We start from the raw sequence: 20,876 nt of genomic DNA on the forward strand, positions 1-20,876 counted from the left end.
AAGAAATTTAAAATATAGGTTTTTTTGCTATTCAATTTTTAATATTATAATCTCTGATAACTCAGCTACCTTTCATTTTGGGTATTGTTTGCTATTTATGTAAAATATAGAGCTGGAAACGAGCTTTCAAACGACATCAGAACCATTTCTGTGTGACTTACAGTAAAGGAGATACAATAAGTCAAATGTATAGTCCCCACCCCAATTTATGCAAACTTTCTTAGTCTGAATCTCCCTTAATATTGATCCAAGAAACGTGCAAGTTCATTTCTGAGGCCTTCTCATATGACTAAATCAGCATACCAAGTTTCGTTGAAATCCGTTCCGATGAGGTCCGAAAGTGTCCTGATTTGACACGGAATGACCCATACATATATGCAGTACATAAATATCTGCATTTACCAGGGATATATCATGATTCAATGAAAGTACTGGGACAATTATCCTTTCTCCAAAAGTCTTTAATGTGGAGTTAGGAAGACAAGGCAAATTTAATACAACTTTGATCTCTATGACCATAAAAAATTATGATTTTAATCAGAATTAAGGCATAAACAGACACCCTGCAATACCCAGTGAGATATATGCTTGGTGGTGAAAAGATCAGCCTCAAACACCAAGCCGACTCCCATGGCATTTCTTCGCATTGAAGTTGTATAGACCGGGGTACGTAGTGTGTTCTATTCAAGAAGAAGGGAAAAAACAGGTACAGTCAAACATGTACAATCACACACACTGGTCTATACATTTCACTAATCCAACACAAACAATGGAATTTCATTGAGAGTGAAAGTCAGCTAGTGAGACATTGCCAACCACGCAACACCTGAAACGGTCAATTTCTATCTGTGTGGCAAACTATTTATTTTGTTAGCGAAAGCCATGAAACGGTAGCCAGTCATTCAAGCCAGTCAAGTAACCGTATAATGAGCGGGATAATTTATAGAATGCAGGTCATTATCTGGCGCATAATAATCAGCACTTCTACTGTAAGTTTAAAGGTATCTAATGCAGTTTGGGATATTCTACACTACAGTATATTCTACGGATGGTATGGGTTGAGAATGCACGTGTCTTTGCCACACATCGGGAATGCCGCAGGTGCGGGATTTGTAATTAAAACTGCAACCGCAAGGGGGCAACATAAGACCGCCCTAATAACATGCGGGTTCGGCTGCTGGCGGAAAAACACAAAAGAAACCGAAGACACCGCGCTGGTGACAAGCGGAGAAAAGAGACATGACACTCGGCATCTCAGATCGCAGTTGCAGGGTTTACGAACGTTTTACCTCACACAGAGCCATAGAAAAAGAGAGTTGCGACACTCTCTGGCTGCGTTTAGACTGCCAGTCTGAAGTGACCCAAATCCGATTTTTTGCTCTCATGTGGCACGTATCCGATCTGTGCCACAACAGTGTAAACAGAAAAAAAACACATGAATTCCGATCTCCTCAGATCAGATACAGGCCCCTTTCGTATGTGGCTTTAAATCAGATACGGATCGGATATGTGTTCATGTGTCTACAGTCTAAACAGACAAATCGGATATTCCAGTGCAATGCGTCCCACACGTCATTAATCTGTGACAATTTTGCACCTGGTAATGACGTTAGGTTACAATTCCGAGTGGGCGCGCTGGCGGAGCGTGTTAAAAGTTGCCCTATTGATATTAGGCTACGTTCTGTTTGCTTCGTGAAATTTGAATGAGTAGGCTTCAATCCAGGGCTCTCAAGTTTTGAAGTTTGCAAGGAGTGAGACTTGTTTCTCAGGGGGGAGGGGGCGTGGCATTGGCACAGTGCCACGGCCCCTCCCCCCTGATCGAAGTACATGAAAGTCTTATGGTGCATTCCATTTAGTGTTGGCAGTCTCGTACGTTTACCCGCCCGACATGTGAAAATTAGTGGCTAGCGTGAACGCTGGAGTTTGTAGTCTTTTGGGAAAGAACATGGATGCCACCAGGGCAGCAACTGTCTCTTAGTGCTGGACATTTGTCTCGAACACAAGCAGCTGTCCCTCATTCTCCCTTTTTGGGTATGGTCAATGGGAATGAATAATAAAAACAATTTTGGGCAATTTCAACAAGTGCTGTCGCATTTCTAATGAGCTAGATGGGCATTAGCAGGCTAGCTAGTCATTGTTATTGTTGTGTGCTAGCCTCTTTAGCAAACCAGCTGGAAAACAAATCATTACATTGTATTGCACGCACAGCAAGACCATTAAATGTATGAATTGGTGACCAGATTGAAGCAGCAATGCAATCTAGTGTGTTAAAGCATTCCATTGTCATTAAAACGACCAACACGGTACAAATACAAAGAAAACACATGTCATCTCATCTCAACTATGGGCGCAGCCATGTTTGTTTACAGGTCGTAAGCCCAACTCGGGGTACTCGCAAGTACTCCGAGGTAAAGGGGGCGTTCCTCTGTAAAATGCCGCAAGAAAGCTGGGTAATTTACACTTTACAACTCGGGCGGGTGACTTACGATACAAATGGATCGCAGGGTTATGTCTGCTTGAACTACTCGTGGCGCCACGTCCCTTCCCCCTGATCAACAGACCCACCCTCCCCATGTCCCATCGATCCAGCTTCATGAGAGAGCACAAATTCCATTATTTCAAATACACTGTTTTATTCATTCCAGAACCCTATAGTAAATAATGATAAATAATAATAACATAAATTCTAATAATAATAGTATGAGCTGGTGGTGCCTACTGTTATAAATGGCCATTGTGTTGTCCATTCATTTTTAAAGGTGCACCTGTATGTGGCAGCTCCACTTAAGGCCCTCTTTCTAGGGACAACTGTGACCTCCACATTCTGTCACACTTTGTTCTTCCACCTCTACTGTCTCCTCCTCTCTCACTTCCACTGTCTCCTCTTCATTCACCTCCGCCATCTCCTCCTCTCTCACTTCCTCTTCTGCATCCACTAACTCATCTACTCAGTCTATTGAGCCTTTCTTATGTGTTAAGGTTTGTATAATATGGGCTATTGTTTTTGTTTGCCAATAATTAGTCCACTGATTGAATGTGACATTGTTGTTTTTGTTTTTGCTATTTTCCTTAAATTTAGCCTTACCATGTCATAGTTATTGTTATTATATGATTGATTGGTTGACTTATTGTTTAATTGCTATTATCCTATTCATTGTTTATTTCTCATTAGGTTATTGCTTAAAATTATATTGTTTTATACAGTTATTGATCATATTGCTTTATATTTTTTTGTAATTGTTCACTTAATTCAGTTTGTAGCCTATTGTTATTTATTTGTATGTCGCTTTGGACAAAGGCGTCTGCTAAATAACCATAACCATAACCATGACCATAAAGTAGGCTAGGCTATCCCTTTCAGTCTCTGCCTCGGCCTCTGACCTACCCTCTTTCGATGGCTGAGCCTTCCAGAAGGATAGAGGGCTCTTTTGCCTCTTCCCTGACATCTTTTTGAATAAACAACACAGACGGTTTATCCTCTTAAGACTTAAGCTAGGCTACTATTAATGAACACTTGAATTATATTGTTCTTAAACAACGAGTAGGAAAACTATAGTAGCCTAACTAACGACAGATTGAAATGAATGAAGTTATTACCTGATGACACCTACACCTCGTTTACCACCTCCGCGGCCGAGACCGCTCACGAAACTGAAACTCGCCCGGCAACAAAACAGAACTATTTCCTGATTGGTTGAGATTTGAGAAATCCTATTTTCTGATTGGCCAATAGGTTAGTAACAGAACAGCAGCTCTCTGAGCTGAATGAGCGCACAGACAGCAACTCTGTGTGACACGTTTGTAAAATATAATCATTAGAAATTTCTGTGCGGGCAAGTTAATAATTTCTCGGAGTGAGAAATGTCATGTGTGGCGTGTGAGCGGGTGAAGTCATTGAAATGCATGTGTCTCACGCTCAATGCGTGAGACTTGAGAGCCCTGCTTCAATCACATGTCATTCATTTCGTCAGTCCCTCTGTTTCAAGTTAACATGAGTGCCATTTGATTTATATAGTCACAGAAAATGCAATTAAATGAAAATAAAAAATATGACATGCGGGTTAGTTGCATAGACAGTAAAAGAGCTAGTTGTAGGCTAACACCCGTCTCTGGCAAACTAAACTGATTTTATAGCGCATGCGCGAGCAATTATGATTGCGAGTTATGGATTACGTTTATGTGCCGCGATCACACCCAATTAAAGTTAACACAGCAACTTCAAATATCAGTGTTGGACCAAATGCTTCAGACATGTAAGAAATAAGCAGTTCGTCAACTATATTAACAGGTTTTATCAAGTCGATATGACCAAAATAAGCCTATTTAAAGGTTATTGTGAGCTAGCATAATACCGTATCATAGTCAGCAATGGCTAATCACTCATACAATAATTAGCTTTAACAGTCATACATTTGGACTTTTTTTTGTTGATTATATATGAAAACAGATGTTCTTTGTTTAATCTAGCAGTGTTTTGTGTTAAAATATGTTACAGGATTCACGATTTTAGCACTGTTATAACCAAGACGCTGTACTGTTACAACTGTACCGCACTTTTTTATGGCTGCGTCTAGGTTGTAACAATTAAGGTACATGTCACTGTTAAGTTAAGTTATTAACAAACTAGGCTACAACATATTTTTTACATTCTGTTTCATCTTTCATGGAGTAGAGATGTATAACTATGTTCTGGTCAAGTTTCACAGCTCTCAAGTCTATCGTCTTTGTGTAAAGCTAGTTTGAAGTGAGAAACTTTTAGCTCATGTGCATGCAGGCCATTTCAAGTGTCTGGCAAATGTAAACACACATGATCGGATTTGGGTCACTGGCGAAAGTAGATGTAAACATGCAATAAAAAAATCGGATATGAGCACAAAATCGGAATTGAGCATATTCGATCTGCAGTCTAAACGCAACCTTTGACGTTGCCGCCACGATCAAAAGTTCCAAAAAAACCTGTGCTGAATGGCTGAATCGCAGGAGGGTGGGATGTACTTCTGATGCTGGAAGGTGTAATCAATTAACTCATTGACTACTGACCAAGAGATTGGCTGTAAACAGTTCCAAAAGCCCCATAACGAGGAAATAGCCTGGTAAAAGCGCTGCCATTTTTTTCCTATGGACGTCTATGGGAGTGTCGCCACTCTGTTTTATTTACCGCTCTGACCTCACAGCTTTTCTGACGTGATGTATCTCAGTCAGTCCAGCAGAGGGAGCCAGGGCAAAGTTTTGGTCAATGGAGAGGGAGAGAAATGCTTATTAGGCCTACCTTCTTTCAATGAAACAGCAGTTTCTGGGCCATTTCAATACAGCCTAAATATAATTGGGCTTGTAAAATTGCAATTGAGTTTATTGTGTATAAATCAAAGTTGAATATATACTATTTTAATATCAGAGAACACAGTGTAATGGTCAATTCATCCATTCTATGTGCTCTTTATATTCCCATAGAGGCAGGCAGATTTTAATTTTTAAAGGCCAGTTATTTCATGTATCCAGGATACTCTGCATTCTGGTTAAGTTCCTTTGGCCTTTAGAATTAAAATAGTCCCACATCATCACTAGGGGTGTCACGATTCTACAAATCCTCGATTCGATTTAATTTTCGATTTTAAAGCCACGATTCGATTCGATTTTCGATCTTTTTTATTAATGCATTCCTTGTGTCATCATTATTATTATATTCATTTTTATTTTTGCCCTCTTCCTATTCTGTTTCAGGGGGCTCTTATTTTGAAAGCAATTTTTATTTTGAAACCGTTCCATCCGTGAGGTTGTAAACAAAAAAACGTTAAACATAGACATGTGAACATAGTGAAATGAAGCAGCACAGAATGACACTTTGAATGTTTGAGCACACTCTGAAGAGACTCAGGGCTAGTGTTCATGGAATAAGTACTTATCAATGTGCATTTTAAGCCTTAAAGTCATTTTGGACTGTAGGCTAACTAAATCGTTTTTTTACTTGCTAAGTTGAGAAGGCTAAATTGGTGTTAGGCTAACTGACGTGAATGAACGCAAAAATGCTTCCTCACCCGTGATTTCAGAGTAACAAGAGGTTGATGTGCATTTTTAAACTGGCTGCAGCCTAAAATTAGAGGAGTATTTATGCTGCACGTGTGTGGTTTTGCTCTTGGGCATACATGCTGGACGTCACGTTGGGGGTGTGGCTGCATCGTCGATTCTACTTTTCAGTTCGAAGTTCGAGATTGAAATGTAATTTCGATCGATTTCGATTTAAAATCGAGATCGTGACACCCTAAATCATCACATACCCTAGAGATTGGCATGGTGTTTAGTTCAGTTAGCCTATTAGTCTGTTTGATGCTCATTGAGCTCCATGCAAATCAAACCAGCAACCATAGCAAGCACAAGTTTGCTGCAAATCTGCTTCAAACATTACATTTTTGTCAGGGTAAAAGTGTTAAACCATGCCCATATCTAATAAACATAGTGCAAAAAACAGCTGACATCATAATGTGTACCTGTAATTTGAGGCGGTGTGATTCTATAGGAATAACTTTGAGGATGGGTAGTTGGACCACTAGCACTTTAGGTTTACTTCGAATCAGACACTGATTCTCTGTGTCCCAGTCTGCTCCTTCAAGGTATAATCCCGACACAAAACAACCTGAGAAGAAATCAGAATATGAGAATATCATTTATACATTTGAAACTTGTCTATGTGTATGTTTGTGACCTTGTTGTGATATAATGTTAAAACAGTGTATTTGCAGATTTACGTGTGTACATACCCTGTCCGGGGCTCTCATTAACCTCATCCAGGCTGCAGTGCTGGGTGACCTGTGTGTAAAGAGTGGATCGATCCAGTGGCCAGCCATTTCTCCTGCATGTGGCCTGCACCAGTGCTGTTAGGTACGACTCTGGAATATGCAGACCTGACAACCACATTACATTGGGCTCCCCTTCATCCACCTACAAACCCAAATGACAGTTTCACAAGATGTCAGTTTGTTCTTATTTACTGAGAGAGGAAAGAAATTAAAAGCATAAAATGGAAAAGCATTTTAGGCACATTCACATTAAAGCTTCTGGTCTGGGCTGAGGCACATTTGACCATTTGTTCTGATTATTTTGATGATGTGAGTGCTTTCCCAAATTTGGATGCACACAGACTGAAGCAGCTGAAACACTATGACTCAGATTTCTGGGGTGTTAATAATTCATAATAATCATTAATAACAATGATTAATAATAATTATGATGACTCATTGTCTTTTGCACAAAGAGTCATGCCGTAGTTCCGCTAAGGAAGACATGTTCTCACCCAGGAGTTGTACTGCTCATAACGTCTCTTGAAGTGGATCATCCAGTTTCCCAAAGACTTGAGGGTATCAGGTGCCAATTTTCTCCAAATACCAGGAATCTGCCCATTAAAGAGAGCACGTGCCACCTCATCAAGCTCACCACTCATACCCACCTCACCCGCCAGGGCCTGAAAAAGATAGATGAACAAGTGACAATGCTACTCTACACAACTGCTATTAAAGCCCACCTTGACAGGATTAGCTATATTTCCCCCTCTGCTGGAGAAGTTGTTCTTGCTATTCCTTATTAACTGTGGAAAAACAAACAAGCTAGCAAAACGGTTAGCATACGCTCAGCAGAACAATGTGGATGTTACAAGGAAAGAAACACGATTTTAAACAAGTTTCCTGTTTCTCTATGAGGTGCTTTTTGACCATGGGCAGGGATGGGGCAGAGCGGACATGGAGTGGTAAGATTATTCCAGAGTGTGGTAGCGTTGACAGAGAGAGCCCTGTACCCAAAAGTCTGTAACCGGGGGTGGCCAGCAGCCACTCTAGCCAGAGGACCGCAGGGAACGTCACTGAGTGTAGGGGTGGAGGAGATCTGTGAGGTATTGTGGTGAGAGTCCATGGAGAGATTGTAGGTGAGCAAGAGGATCTTGAAGGCGATGTGTGACTTGACTGGCAACCAATGGAGCTGTTGGAGAATGGGAGTGATATGCTACCAGGGCTTTGTGTGGGTTAGAACCCTGGCAGCTGAGTTCTGGACATACTGGAGTCCTCTGATGAGCTCAGAGAGGCGACAGAGGAGGATGGTGTGGGAAACAGTATCAAAAGCTCTACAAAGGTCAAGGAGGATGAGGATCATAGATATATATAGGTAGATACCGCATTGTCCGTTGAGTTCTATTAGAACGAACGTGGAATACGGCCGCCATATTGGTAGGGGCAACATTCCCCCCGTAAATGAATGGAGACCTATGGTGAGCTGAAGGAGTTTTGGGCTATAAAGTCCTCAAAACTCATACATATGTCAATCGATGGGCATAAATTATATGTCATGGTTACAAGTAGCTAAACTAAGTTAAGAAAACCAAAAAATAACACTATTTACGTGGGGGAAAAATAAACATTTTGATGAGATCAATTCAAAACACACACAAACTCATTCAAATATATTGTCGGATTTATTTAAATATTTGACATATAATCGTTTCATTAAAAAGACTATGACTTTTGGCCGTTTTGATGGTTTAAAATAGGAGATGCCGTCAGTTCTGCCACTTCGAACGTTGCCATTTCACTACTACTGCAAGCTGTCTGACAACCAACATTCAAATGACGGCATTTGACAACAGTAACAGGACACAGATCATATGGATATCGTTTGACAAGTGGAAACGTTTGCCTTTACATTACCCCAGAAAATGTAAGGTTTAACAATTAAATTGGGCAAAGAAATGGACACTTTTCTGAAGTTATCCGGTCCTGGACCGGCTTACGTTACGTTATGCTATGGCAGCAACGAGCTAACAGGTAGGCTAACTTACTTTTATAAAATTAGACAGGTTAAGACTGTATGAATACTATTATAATAAAGGGACTACATGAGTAACGTTACGTTTCAGAATTAATTTGCCTTCAATTCACAACAAAACCATAGTTAACTGACGTGAAATTAGCCTTGCCACATAATCAGTACTATTAGCCAACTCAAAACCTGTTCTCTACAAGCCTTTATAAGACTGTCAAATACAACAACAGAAAACATAAACGTGCGATTTTACATGTACAAGGCCATTCCCATACGTTTAGAAGGCGCTACGATTTGTACAAAGCCCACAGGATCTGTTATCCTATCATTTCCACTCACTCCATAGGCTTCCATTGATCTATCGGTCGACATTGCCCCTAGCAATATGGCGGCGCTCTTGCCGTACGTTCTAGAGCCCAATGCGGTGTCTATGTATATGGGTGCGTTCGTAAATTCAATCTGACACTCTGAAAAATAGAATAACGCTCTGAAGTTCGAAAAAGACGAGCATTCTAACTCCCAGTGAATTTACGAACGATTATTTGTGTTTATGTTTACAATATGGACGCCACTACGGCACTTTTGAAACAGGGTTTATGTATTATTCAAAACTCAATTCCACGCAAGAGCTTTCTTGACAGTGATGATGAAGAACAATGTGAGAGCAGTTATTTAAACCGTCTACATAATCTTGATGAGAAACGCTTGTAATGTAAACTTGGAAACGTTCTTCTAGCACTAGCACTAAAATGCTAACCTGTTAACGTTACGTAGGTAACTAGATTCGTTACTAGCTGACTGATGTGACGTCACACTCTGCTACTCTGTCCTTTCAGCTGGAGTGCCCAGAGTACGCTCTGGGCGCTCCGAGAGTGTGACGCTCTGAATAAACGAACGATAATTCCATCCACACTCTGAATTTACGAACGGTTAAAAAAGTTTCAGAGTGTGCTCGGAGCGCTCGGAGTGCAATTTACGAACGCACCCTATATGTCTATGATGAGGATGGTGATGAGGTCATTGTCGGCAGCAAGCAGGAGGTCATTCGTGATTTTATTGATGGCAGTCTCAGTGCTATAGTGGGCTCTGAAACCAGATTAAAGAGGTTCAAAGAGCTCATGGTGGGACATGTGATGTTGAAGCTGGGCAGCCACTGCTCTTTCGAGGATTTTGCTAATGAAAGGGAGTTGTTGGGGTTGTCGGGGTTTTTTTGAGAGTGGGGATGACTGCTGCCATTTTGAAGCTGGGTGGTATTACACCAGAAGCAAGAGATGCATTTATGATGTTTTCCACTGGATGACGGAGAATGGGAAGACAGGCCTTGACCAGGGTGGTGGGCATTGGGTCAAGACTGCTGGTTGATGTCTAAAGGCTGGCTTACATTGTACGATTTTGGTCTGTTTTAGCAGTCGGCGGCTACATTATCAAAATCGTGCGGAAATCATGGGAGTTGTACTGGAATCGCGGCGTGCTCCCGTCAGCTAAATCGTTTAGTGTAAGGTGCCAATCTTAGAGGTTTTAAGTCCGTTGGAGTTAGTCTTTTTCTAGTTTTGCCGTTACGACAATATCAAACATGTTTGATATTATCGGAAGTCTTTTCAGTCGTGGCTCATGCAAATAGTGACGTGAACATTAAAAACCAATAGTGACCTCGCTCCAACTCCAAACAGGATGGGGCAAAATAGGCGACAGCTGTAGCCTATATGATTATTTGTTATTTAATTTCTTATAAATTATTAGTCTAATTATTCTATGTGACCGAACAGCTCTTTATCTGTTAGGGATGTCACACATGAAACAATGCTGCAGAAACGCAAAAAAAATGACTTTGATATGAGTAGGCTATCGTATGAGTTCCTGTTGATGATGACGTGTAGCCTAGTGCACGATGGAAATAATTTGAATGAATCTAGTAGCAGTCTTGGAAATAGTGACCCACAGTCTTTGCAAAATCCTAAGCTGAGACTGGCCTGTGACTAGACTGTGACTAGAAACTCAATGAATTGTCTTTAGATGTGAGAGGGTCTGAGACTGTAGTCTTTCAAAAATCTTTTCCAAATCTTTGCAAAGTCTGTCAATGTAAGGTAGGCTTTAGCTGAGGTGACCAGTTTTTCTACTTGGTCGGCATCTAGTGGAGAGAAGGTGGATAGGCAGCACAGGTGAGAGGGCAGCAGAGTGGTGAGAATCATGTTGGAACAGAGTGGGGCAGGCGGAGAGCCCAGGAGACTGGAGCTGCTGGTGCATAGTGTCCACCTTCTGCTGGAAGAAATCCAGGAACCTGGAGCAGAGGTTAGCTGCATCTGAGGGTTTAGCAGCATCAGGAGGGTGAAGAAGACGGATGGTGGAGAAGAGTTATTTGGGGTGTTTTTGTTGGTTACTAATTAGTGTGGAGTAATACCTTGTTTTTGCCTGAGAAAGGGCTTCTTGTAGTTCTTCTTTGTAGTTCATGACGTGTTCTTTAAATGCTTCACGATGGACAATGAGGCTGGATATTCTATATCGTCTCTCGAGCCTACGACCTGTGGTCTTCATCCTGTGGAGCTCAGGGGTGAACCATGGGGCCGGACGAGAGAAAGACACATAGCGCACGGTGAGAGGAGCTACAAAGTCCAGGCTGAGAGAGAGGGCACGGTTGTAGTGTTCCAGTGTTCCACCATGTCATCAACTGTTTGGTAGGGGTGGTGGGTAGTGAGATTGGTCGCTAGGGAGTCGGATAGCTTGGAAGTACACACCTCTTTGATGTTGCTGAAGATGATGGGCCGTTTGGTGCACTACTTTGGGAGAGGCACAGGTATCAAGAATAGAATGGTCAGAGACAGCCAGGTCAGTGCACTGCAGGTTGAGGGGGGTTATGCCAGCACAGCACACCAGATCCAGGGTGTGCCCTTTGACATGCGTGGGGCAATGTATGTGTTGTGTAAAATTGAAGCAGTTCAGCAGTGATAAAACATCAGTATCAAGAGAGCAATTACTGGAATCCACAGGAATGTTAAAATCACCCAGCAGGATAGTAGATGGGGATTTCGGGCAAACAGTGGCAAGCAGTTCAGTGAGCTCAGATAGGAAGCAGGCAGAGGCTTTGGGGGGTGGTAGATTAGAACAACCTGTAGCTGTGCGGACCCAGTCAACATGAAGTGAACACCTTCAAAGGAGGTAGTATTCACTGGGATCTCTTTGACCAAGATGTCAGCACGATGGATAACAGCAAGCGCACCACAAGGCTGCGTGGCTTATGGATATATCCATATCCTGGGGGAGTGGCTTTGTTAAAGGTAAACTATGCAACATTTTTCAGTAAACCAATTTGTTTCATACTGTTATGATTAACTGAGTAATTACCAGTTGAACAATGTTTTTTTCGGCCGCCCTAGTGGTCTGTAGTGGTACAACCGCGCTTGCAATTTCAGGAGTCCTCGGGCATGCAAATATACATTGAATTCGGCTTGGCCCAAGGGTTCCAGTGATAAATTGTTTGTTAGAAATGAATGGACAGGTCAAAAGTTAATGAACATTCATGCCTGTTCACATTTGACCTGTTGGTGGCGCTAAGAGCTCTCCAGTTAGAGTTGCCTACACAGTATCACCACTTGAGCCCCAGTTACGGGTGGTCTGCTGTTAATTTATTTCAATATTGGGGAGTTATTACATTATCAGGACCTGCGAAATGAAGGCTAACCTGATAATGTAATAACCTCCTGTTAATGCAATACGTTATTACATTATTGGTAAAAAGTGTATTACATTATTGGGAAATGCACTTTATTACATCATCGGGAAGTTATTACATTATCAGGTTGTATTACATTTTCGGTAACACTTTACATTACGGCTTGCTAACAAGGTGGTAATTGTATGGTAATTTCTATGTAATGTCATGGTAACAATCCCTTGTTACCACTTGTTACCACTTGTTACCACTTATTACCAGTAATTTCTATGTAGTTTCTAGTGCAATTACTCTGCTGTTTCTAGTTAATAGCAATGCAAACAGCATTAATTAAGGTGGTAATTTCTATGGTATTCTGATATAATTTTATGGTAATAATCCTTTGTAGCCACTTATTACAAGTTATTTCCATGCAGTTTCCAGTGCAATAACTCTGCAGTTTTTAGGTAATAGCGATCCAAAAAGCTTTCATTTCACGTATAATAAAATGGTAATTATTTGAAACTTTACATATTGTTTTTGTTTAATTACCTGAAAAACAAGGAGGTAATGTCCAGGAAAATGCACAGCATCAGGGCCGTAAAATGCATTATCACTTATTTCCACTCAATTACTTAGTTATTACTATCTCTGATCTGAAATAGGCAACACACAAACATGTTGAGTACGACCTTTATAACTTTAACCTGCAAAAAAACATTGTTAATATTTAACATAAAACATTTGTAAGTATAAGTCCGGCGGAAATTTAACTAAGCCGTGGAATAAGTATTTTTCGTTGATCACGCAGTAGGCCTACCTACAGAGCTAGCACGGGCAAGAGCTAGCCTACAGCCCAAAATCGCTAACAGTGGCATAGGGCTTAGAGCCATAGGCTACGCTTTCAAAATCGCATTTTTAAACCACTAACATTGCTCAAAACAGCGCAAAACCTTGTAAGCTAACTCGAGGTGTCTACACATAAAACAAAGCACCAGTCGGTCTGTAAACTTTGGAATAGTCTGTATACACGCAGAATCCGTTCGAGACATAGTTTGAGACCGCAACCCTATCTAAAGCACAGAAATGTCACGCAAGCTCTCACACGGAAGCACTACAGCTATTGCCGGAAGAAACTACGGGTAGTCCGGTGCTGGCTTAAATTACAGCAGAGCCCATTTATGGAGAGCCGGTCCACTTGCTATTAACTCCATTGTACCTGCATTGTACCTGCAGTTCCTGTTGCAGTTCCACTAGGGACGATCACGAGCAAGTAATCAAACAATGGGGGTCTATGGAGCTAGACGGCTAAATTGGTCTGTTTCACCTGATTGTCATTAAAAAATCGAAGATTGGATTTTAGTTTCTGCAAGCTCAATTTGGGTTATAGGTCGAAAGTTGAATGAACAATTACTTACGGCCCTTTGGTTTCTCACAGGCTTGGTCGTTGTTGCCCATAACACACTAGCACCCTGCTAATGAATGACGTCATTGACACATTTGAAAGGCTTTTTAGAGCAATTAAGGGACTTAAAAAATCTACATGCAATATTCCGATTTCTATACAAAAAATTATATCCAGAGAAAAGTGGATTTTAGGAGAAACTCCATTCACCTCCATTCATTCTGCACTTGCTCGCAATCGCCCTCTTGTTGCAGTACCATGCGGAAATATTCAGCGAGTGGTCGTTCTCCCCTTATTAGACATCTTCTGATTACAGTGAGATACATGCTACAGACAGAAGAAAGAGGACAAGGAAGACAGAGTGGTTTGTGTCTGTTCCTTTCCCGGCTGCGAAACAAAATTAAAAGTTTACAATCCAGCAAGTTTTCATCAGCTGTCATTGCGATACGATCGGTCTCCAGTGGCTTATTGTTTTGAATGTGAACATTGACACCTCAATCAAAACGCTAAAGTGATAGATTACCGTGTCTGCAGTCATAATTTTGAGAAGGACGACTTCGTTATTCCGAGAGGAGCTTCTGACCCAAAGAAGTCAACGAAATATTATAATATTTTCATCTGTAACAAACACGTCACCTCTGTACCTGTATGAATGTTTTGGTAGGTTTAGGGTGCTATCACTATCACTTAGGAACTGCAGAGTAATTGCACTGGAAATTGCTTGGAAATTACTTGTAATAAGGGGCTACACAAGATTATTACCATGAAATTACATAAAAAAAATACCATAGAAATTACCACCTTCATTAATGCTGTTTGCATTGCTATTACTTAGAAACTGCAGAGTAATTTCACTAGAAACTGCATGGAAATTACTTGTAATAAGTGGTAACAAGGGATTGTTACCATGAAATTACATAGAAATTACCATACAATTACCACCTTATTAGCGAGCCGTAATGTAAAGTGTTACCACATGTTCAATGGACTCAAGTGCCATTTGTTTATTACATTATCGGGGTTATTACATTATCAGGGATTTATTACATTATCAGGTTCTACAAGCCTTACCAATTCCACTTGTAGTGCCCAAATCACAAGAGTTTTAGAGCATACCAAGTTGGTGAAAAAAGGCCAAACATGGAGCGTAAGAGGATTCCACTATAATAATAATAATAATAATTGTAATCTGAGCAGAAACAATAGGGCCTTGCACCTTTGGTGCAGCCACTGCTTCAGCGGCCGCACCTCGGTGCTCGGGCTCTAAAAACATGCAGCTTAAAGCCTACCTTACATTGACAGACTTTGCAAAGATTTGGAAAAGACTTTTGAAAGACTACAGTCTCAGACCCTCTCACATCTAAAGACAACTCATCCAGTTTCTAGTCACAGGCTCCGTTCGAATCGGAAGGCAGCTGCCTACTGCCTCCCTCCCTAAATAGAGAGCTCTCTAACTAGACATGACTTTAGATTAAACGCGTCGTTTAAAAATGAGCGTAGCACTCTAGAATCTTTGGTTAACACTACGGTATGACGTTAGCAAAAGCCTGACGTTAAACAAGAGTTTTAGAGCATACCAAGTTGGTGAAAAAAGGCCAAACATGGAGCGTAAGAGGATTCCACTATAATAATAATAATAATAATTGTAATCTGAGCAGAAACAATAGGGCCTTGCACCTTTGGTGCAGCCGCTGCTTCAGCGGCCGCACCTCGGTGCTCGGGCTCTAAAAACATGCAGCTTAAAGCCTACCTTACATTGACAGACTTTGCAAAGATTTGGAAAAGACTTTTGAAAGACTACAGTCTCAGACCCTCTCACATCTAAAGACAACTCATCCAGTTTCTAGTCACAGGCTCCGTTCGAATCGGAAGGCAGCTGCCTACTGCCTCCCTCCCTAAATAGAGAGCTCTCTAACTAGACATGACTTTAGATTAAACGCGTCGTTTAAAAATGAGCGTAGCACTCTAGAATCTTTGGTTAACACTACGGTATGACGTTAGCAAAAGCCTGACGTTAAACTAAATTAGCCTACGTAAGCTAGCAGGCTAACTGTATAAAATAGTTTCACTGGCAGCTAATATAGCAGACCAGGCGTTATTAGTGGGTACAACAATGGTATAACCAGGTAGTAAATCGTTTATTTTCTATTTATCTACTTTACACAAATCCAAGCTAAATAACGTCACACAAATGACATTTCAACAGATTCGGCAGTCATTTACCGATATCGGCAGCCATGTTTGTTTTGTTTTCACAGAGATTCAGACGTGGCCGCAAAGGATTATGGGTAGAAGGCAGCTTTAAGTGTACATCGATGCTGCCTTCAAAATTGACCGTTATTCAGGAATTCTAAGATATCTTAGAAGGCAGCGAAAAACCGAAAAAACGTTTTTTCAGTTTCGAACGGCCTTCGCTGTCTTGCTCTCTAGGTAGATATCTTAGAAGCAGCAATTTTACCCGATTCGAACGGAGCCACAGTCTAGTCACAGGCCAGTCTCAGATTAGGATTTTGCAAAGACTGTGGGTCACTGTTTACGAGACTACTACTAGATTCCTTCAAATTATTTCCATCGCGCACTACATATCAACAGGAACTCATAGGGAGGGAAAGTAATCTCATCGCCATCTAGTGGTTGCGTTCCTAGAGGCTAGTGGGAGGGGATGGGATTTTCTTTTAGAAAAAATATATCTCGGCCCATGATGGGAACTTAGTTAAATGCCTTCAATATGCTATGCATTTATGTCAGCTCTATTGCTTCTAGTGGTCATACTTTATTTTTTAGGATCAGTTTAATTGTTTTGAGTTTGTTTGTAACATGGTGATAACGAACTACAGTACTAGCTACAGTAGCATTTGACGTCACCAGTTTGGGCGCTTCATCTCCAACTGATCAAAACGGCAATTTGCTGAACTGGCTTTACATATTTTTGTAATAACAGAGAGCAATGTAAACCGTGTGGTAATTACCTTTATGTTGGGATAGCTTCTGTTGTGCTCCTACCCACACAAGAGCTGGCAGTAAGTGTGATTGTCTACTAACTAACCAACTAGCTAACAGGCTAATAAACAAACCATGCTAGGCGAGTAACGTCGTGGAAGGGTGTGTCGTATGTGGACTGGTGTTCTATGTGTTACGTGAATTGGTGGCGGGAAGGTGTTTAACGTAATCAGTGTAATTGTAATTTGTGGGATTGTTGGCTGCCCGTGTAGACTGTGACTGACCCTGTCTATGGACTAATGCACACGGCTGGCTGATTGAATGATTGGGATGGGGGTGGGGACAGCCCTTTTTATACGGGATGTTCCTGCCGGAGAGGACTCAGCTTCCCAGCCTGCCCGGGCGGGCATGATGTCAACACGCTGCGACGGAGCAGAACATCAACAACACAACGCAACGCAACGCAGCAGCAGCAGCCTGATCGGTGTGGAAAATAGCAGAGCGTGATCGCATGCCAACTACAGGAAAGTGCTTACTTCTGTCTCTGAATCTGTTGGCATGACTGGGTTGTCACGGTGGATCGTTGTATGTGTGTGAGTGTGCATTTTGTCTCTTGGAGGTGTGGACGGGAGAACAGCAGCCGGCGAGAACCCGGAAGCGGCACCGCAGAGGGAGAGAGTGAACCGCGAGTGAATACCTAATACAGGGAAGTACTGACTACCTATTCCTGATCTGGATGTGTGGGCTGGCGTCTGAGACTGCATGTATTTTGAGTGCCGCTGTTTTTCATGTTGCCAGCACTGGTGGAGTTCGCCGAGGGCAGACTGCACGCGTGTGAGGGACAGGGACCGGTTCCAACGGAATACAGCGGCCATCGGAGAGGAGGAGTGTTTGGAGGACTATCGGTCTGACGTGGAGTGCTGGGCGAGTGGACTACGTGCCTGTCTTCTCCCGGCCGGGGATGGGTGTGCAGCAGAACGGTCATAAGGACTACAGAAGCGTGCTGGCGGCTACGGAAACTACACTGCTCTGCCACGCCCCCCGAATGGACTGTTCACGCTACGGACGTTGGTTGGTGCATGACTGAACTTTATTATTATTGTGTGGCTAGCGGATATTTGTTTGGTCGGCGTGGGGGTGCGGCCGCCGACCAAATTGGACTTAATCTTTCACCTGGTCAGACGGCACACCTGCTCAGCGGGGTGGCAGGCCTCAAGCCCCCTTATTAGTGTGTGTATAACGGGTGTAGCATTGAGGAGGGCATGCATATGTGAATCATCAGAGAGTGAGTAATAGTGTGTGGTGTCGTGTTATCATTGTGATTACTGATCTTTTCTTATGGTGCATTTGTGTGTATTCTGTGCAGTGATTCCCCATGTGGCTGGGTTTTGGGATATAACGGCCTTTGAATGGTGTAGCAATCTCTCTTTATTTTCTAGGCGTATTTGCTGTGATTTATGTGGACAATGCTTAAACCTCCTGATCATATGTACGCAGCTCCGATGTGTCTTGTGGGTAGCGGGTAGTAATAACCCCTCTATTTACTGTCACCTAGGGGTGGGCGGGGCCCATGGTACTACATGGTTGAGGTGCTGTCATTCTACTGAATGTGTGTTGGACTGCTGACCCTTACAATAAAAGCTATAAACTTTACAACTGACTCGGCCTGGTGTTGTGTGTCTCCGAGGGGATTGAACCTGTGTTTAGTGCAGAGGACTGACACGACAGGTGTCAAGTTGTAGTCCATTTATGAAATGAAACGAGCAATTACGTTTTTTTTAAATAAGGTGAAATAGGGTCTGATATTTTCACAGTTAGTAGATTATTACAGTATGAAGACTGAAAAATATTTTTGGTGGATAAGATCGCTGGTATAGCTGCGTAGTATTTATTTGAAAAGTCGGTCTATGGGACTTAACATTGGAGCTGCTCTTCGATAGGAACGCAACCGCTTGGGGCGCTGGTTTTCACTTTCCCTCCCTATATACGATAAACTACTCATATCAAAGTCATTTTTTAGTGTTTCTGCAGCATTGTTCCACGTGTGATATCCCTAACAGATATATAGTTGTTCTGTCACGTAGAATAGCCGACTAATAAATTATAAGAAATTAAATAACAAATAATCATATAGGCTACAGCTGTCACCTGTTTTGCCCCTTCCTGTTTGGTGTTGGAGCGAGGTCACTATTGGTTTTTAATGTTCACATCACTATTTGCATGAGCCATGACTAAAAAGACTTGCGATAATATCAAACATGGCAAAACTAGAAAAAGACTGACTCCGACGGACTTAAAACCGTTATGATTGGCACCTTACACTAAACGATTTAGATGACGGGACTGAGTGCGCAGCGATTCTAGTACAACTCCCACGATTTCCGTCCGACTTTGGAAATTCGCAGACTGTGAAAACAGACTAAAATGGGACAATGTAAGCCAGCCTTTAAGTGCACTGTCTTTGGCTTTTTTTTATGTGTATGATCACCCTGACAGCCTCTGGACGTGTCAAGTCTCAAAAATATACTGAGGCAATGATGATACCAGTTGACTTCTCTTCCTTACCCTTTGCAGTTCAGCCAGGGAGCGGCTCATACGGGCAATGAGCTTGTTAAAGCGTTCCAACTCCTGCAACAGCACTACTGTAGTGGGAGACACCTCCAGGCCAATTTTTTTGCGTATCACATCCATGTCAAACACGGAAGGCAGCTTGTTTTGAATGTCCCGTGCCACCTGCCCAATATACTCATCGCGACTAATGCCGCCTCCAGAGTCACCTAAAAAAAAAAAAAAGCAGACATTGTCGTTCATGTGAGATTTGCAGGGGACATTCCTGTTAGATAGCAGACCTACACACAAATCAGCTTTCAGAAAACCCTTTCAACTCTTATCTAGAAATATAGTGTTCCTGACTATTAACCAGGGTTTACACATTGCTTTTGCTTTAGCTATGAGGTTACACATGAGAATACATTTCTTTTCATATTCCATGTTCTAAACCAATCTGATTCATCAAAAATGTATGTTTAATAAACTGCAATTAATACACAGATACTGTCAACACACTTTTAAAAATCTAATGATTGATGAGTGAGAGTGTATGTGTAGTAGTTGATGAAGGATCCCCTTGGAAGAGATTTGCCTGTGGCAACGCATACTATCACTCTGCAGGCAAGTTAAATGAGAGTCTTGTAGCTCACTATGTTGCAAAGTTTGTAATCGACTCATGAGTGGTCATACACAGTTAAAGCTACATTGTGGATTTCTTGGATTAATGTAAAGTATTAGTATTTAGTCTGTGAAACTATAGCTCATATAGGCTACTTCAAGCAAGATGAATAATGTCGGTGTGGATTTGATATTAAGGCTATATTCAGCAAGCAACTATAGACCATAGACAGTCTGGCAGCCATTTTCAGTGCAGAGCGCTCCATACTGCCAGACGTTTTACAGCATTTTGACTGTTTTTCCAAGATCCACCGAACTGTGAGATTTATGAATATGTAAACACCGAAGGTACCAAAAGAAAGAGTAGACTCTCTTCTTTCACCAGGAAAAACAGTTTGTTTCTATCATTTACTGTTCTTTAGTAATCGGCAGTAGAGCATAGATTAGTTTAGCTAAAAACACCTGTTTTTGACCAAAAATAGAAAACAATCTTTTTGTGAAAATCAACTTTTTAACTCTAGCTTTTCGGTAGTATGTCAACAACGATTGCACTGGTATTTACAATTGTCATTTTTGACTTCCCATTTTAGAGCAAGACAATAGTTTTTTTTTTATTATTGCATTGCATGTAAATGCAATGGTCCGTTATCCCTGTTCTTCTTATTACATTGCATGTAAATGCAATGTACTGTTATCCCTATTTTTCTTATAGTTATTATTCTTCTTCCGACCAAAATCAACGGTTAATAGCGCTAAAACCACTGAACCGTTTCACGTCATTCAAACACTCATACAAAGGTCTTGTAACGGAGATTTGACGAATGTCTTTTTCACATTTGTGTAATAAATGATAACTATATTGTGTGGCGGAATAATATTGGGAGCACTTAGACTCTGCGCAGTAATATCCTCACT

General features: G+C 41.5%; 1 protein-coding gene across 1 annotated transcript in view; it reads right to left on the reverse strand.

The window, feature by feature from the left end:
* Window positions 1-446: 446 nt before the first annotated feature.
* The window catches only part of dnah10 (dynein axonemal heavy chain 10), a 337,572-nt gene continuing 317,142 nt past the window's right edge, over window positions 447-20,876 (reverse strand). Inside the window, exons 75-79 of the mRNA XM_062544195.1 lie at window positions 19,359-19,570; window positions 7,289-7,456; window positions 6,756-6,936; window positions 6,486-6,631; window positions 447-680 (exon numbers count right to left, since the gene is read on the reverse strand). Of these exons, the coding sequence (XP_062400179.1) occupies window positions 534-680; window positions 6,486-6,631; window positions 6,756-6,936; window positions 7,289-7,456; window positions 19,359-19,570 (854 nt within the window). The 3' untranslated portion in view covers window positions 447-533. The remainder of the gene's footprint in view (window positions 681-6,485; window positions 6,632-6,755; window positions 6,937-7,288; window positions 7,457-19,358; window positions 19,571-20,876) is intronic.

The sequence above is a fragment of the Sardina pilchardus genome, chromosome 8 (assembly GCF_963854185.1).
Source record: "Sardina pilchardus chromosome 8, fSarPil1.1, whole genome shotgun sequence".
Lineage (NCBI taxonomy): Eukaryota > Metazoa > Chordata > Actinopteri > Clupeiformes > Clupeidae > Sardina > Sardina pilchardus.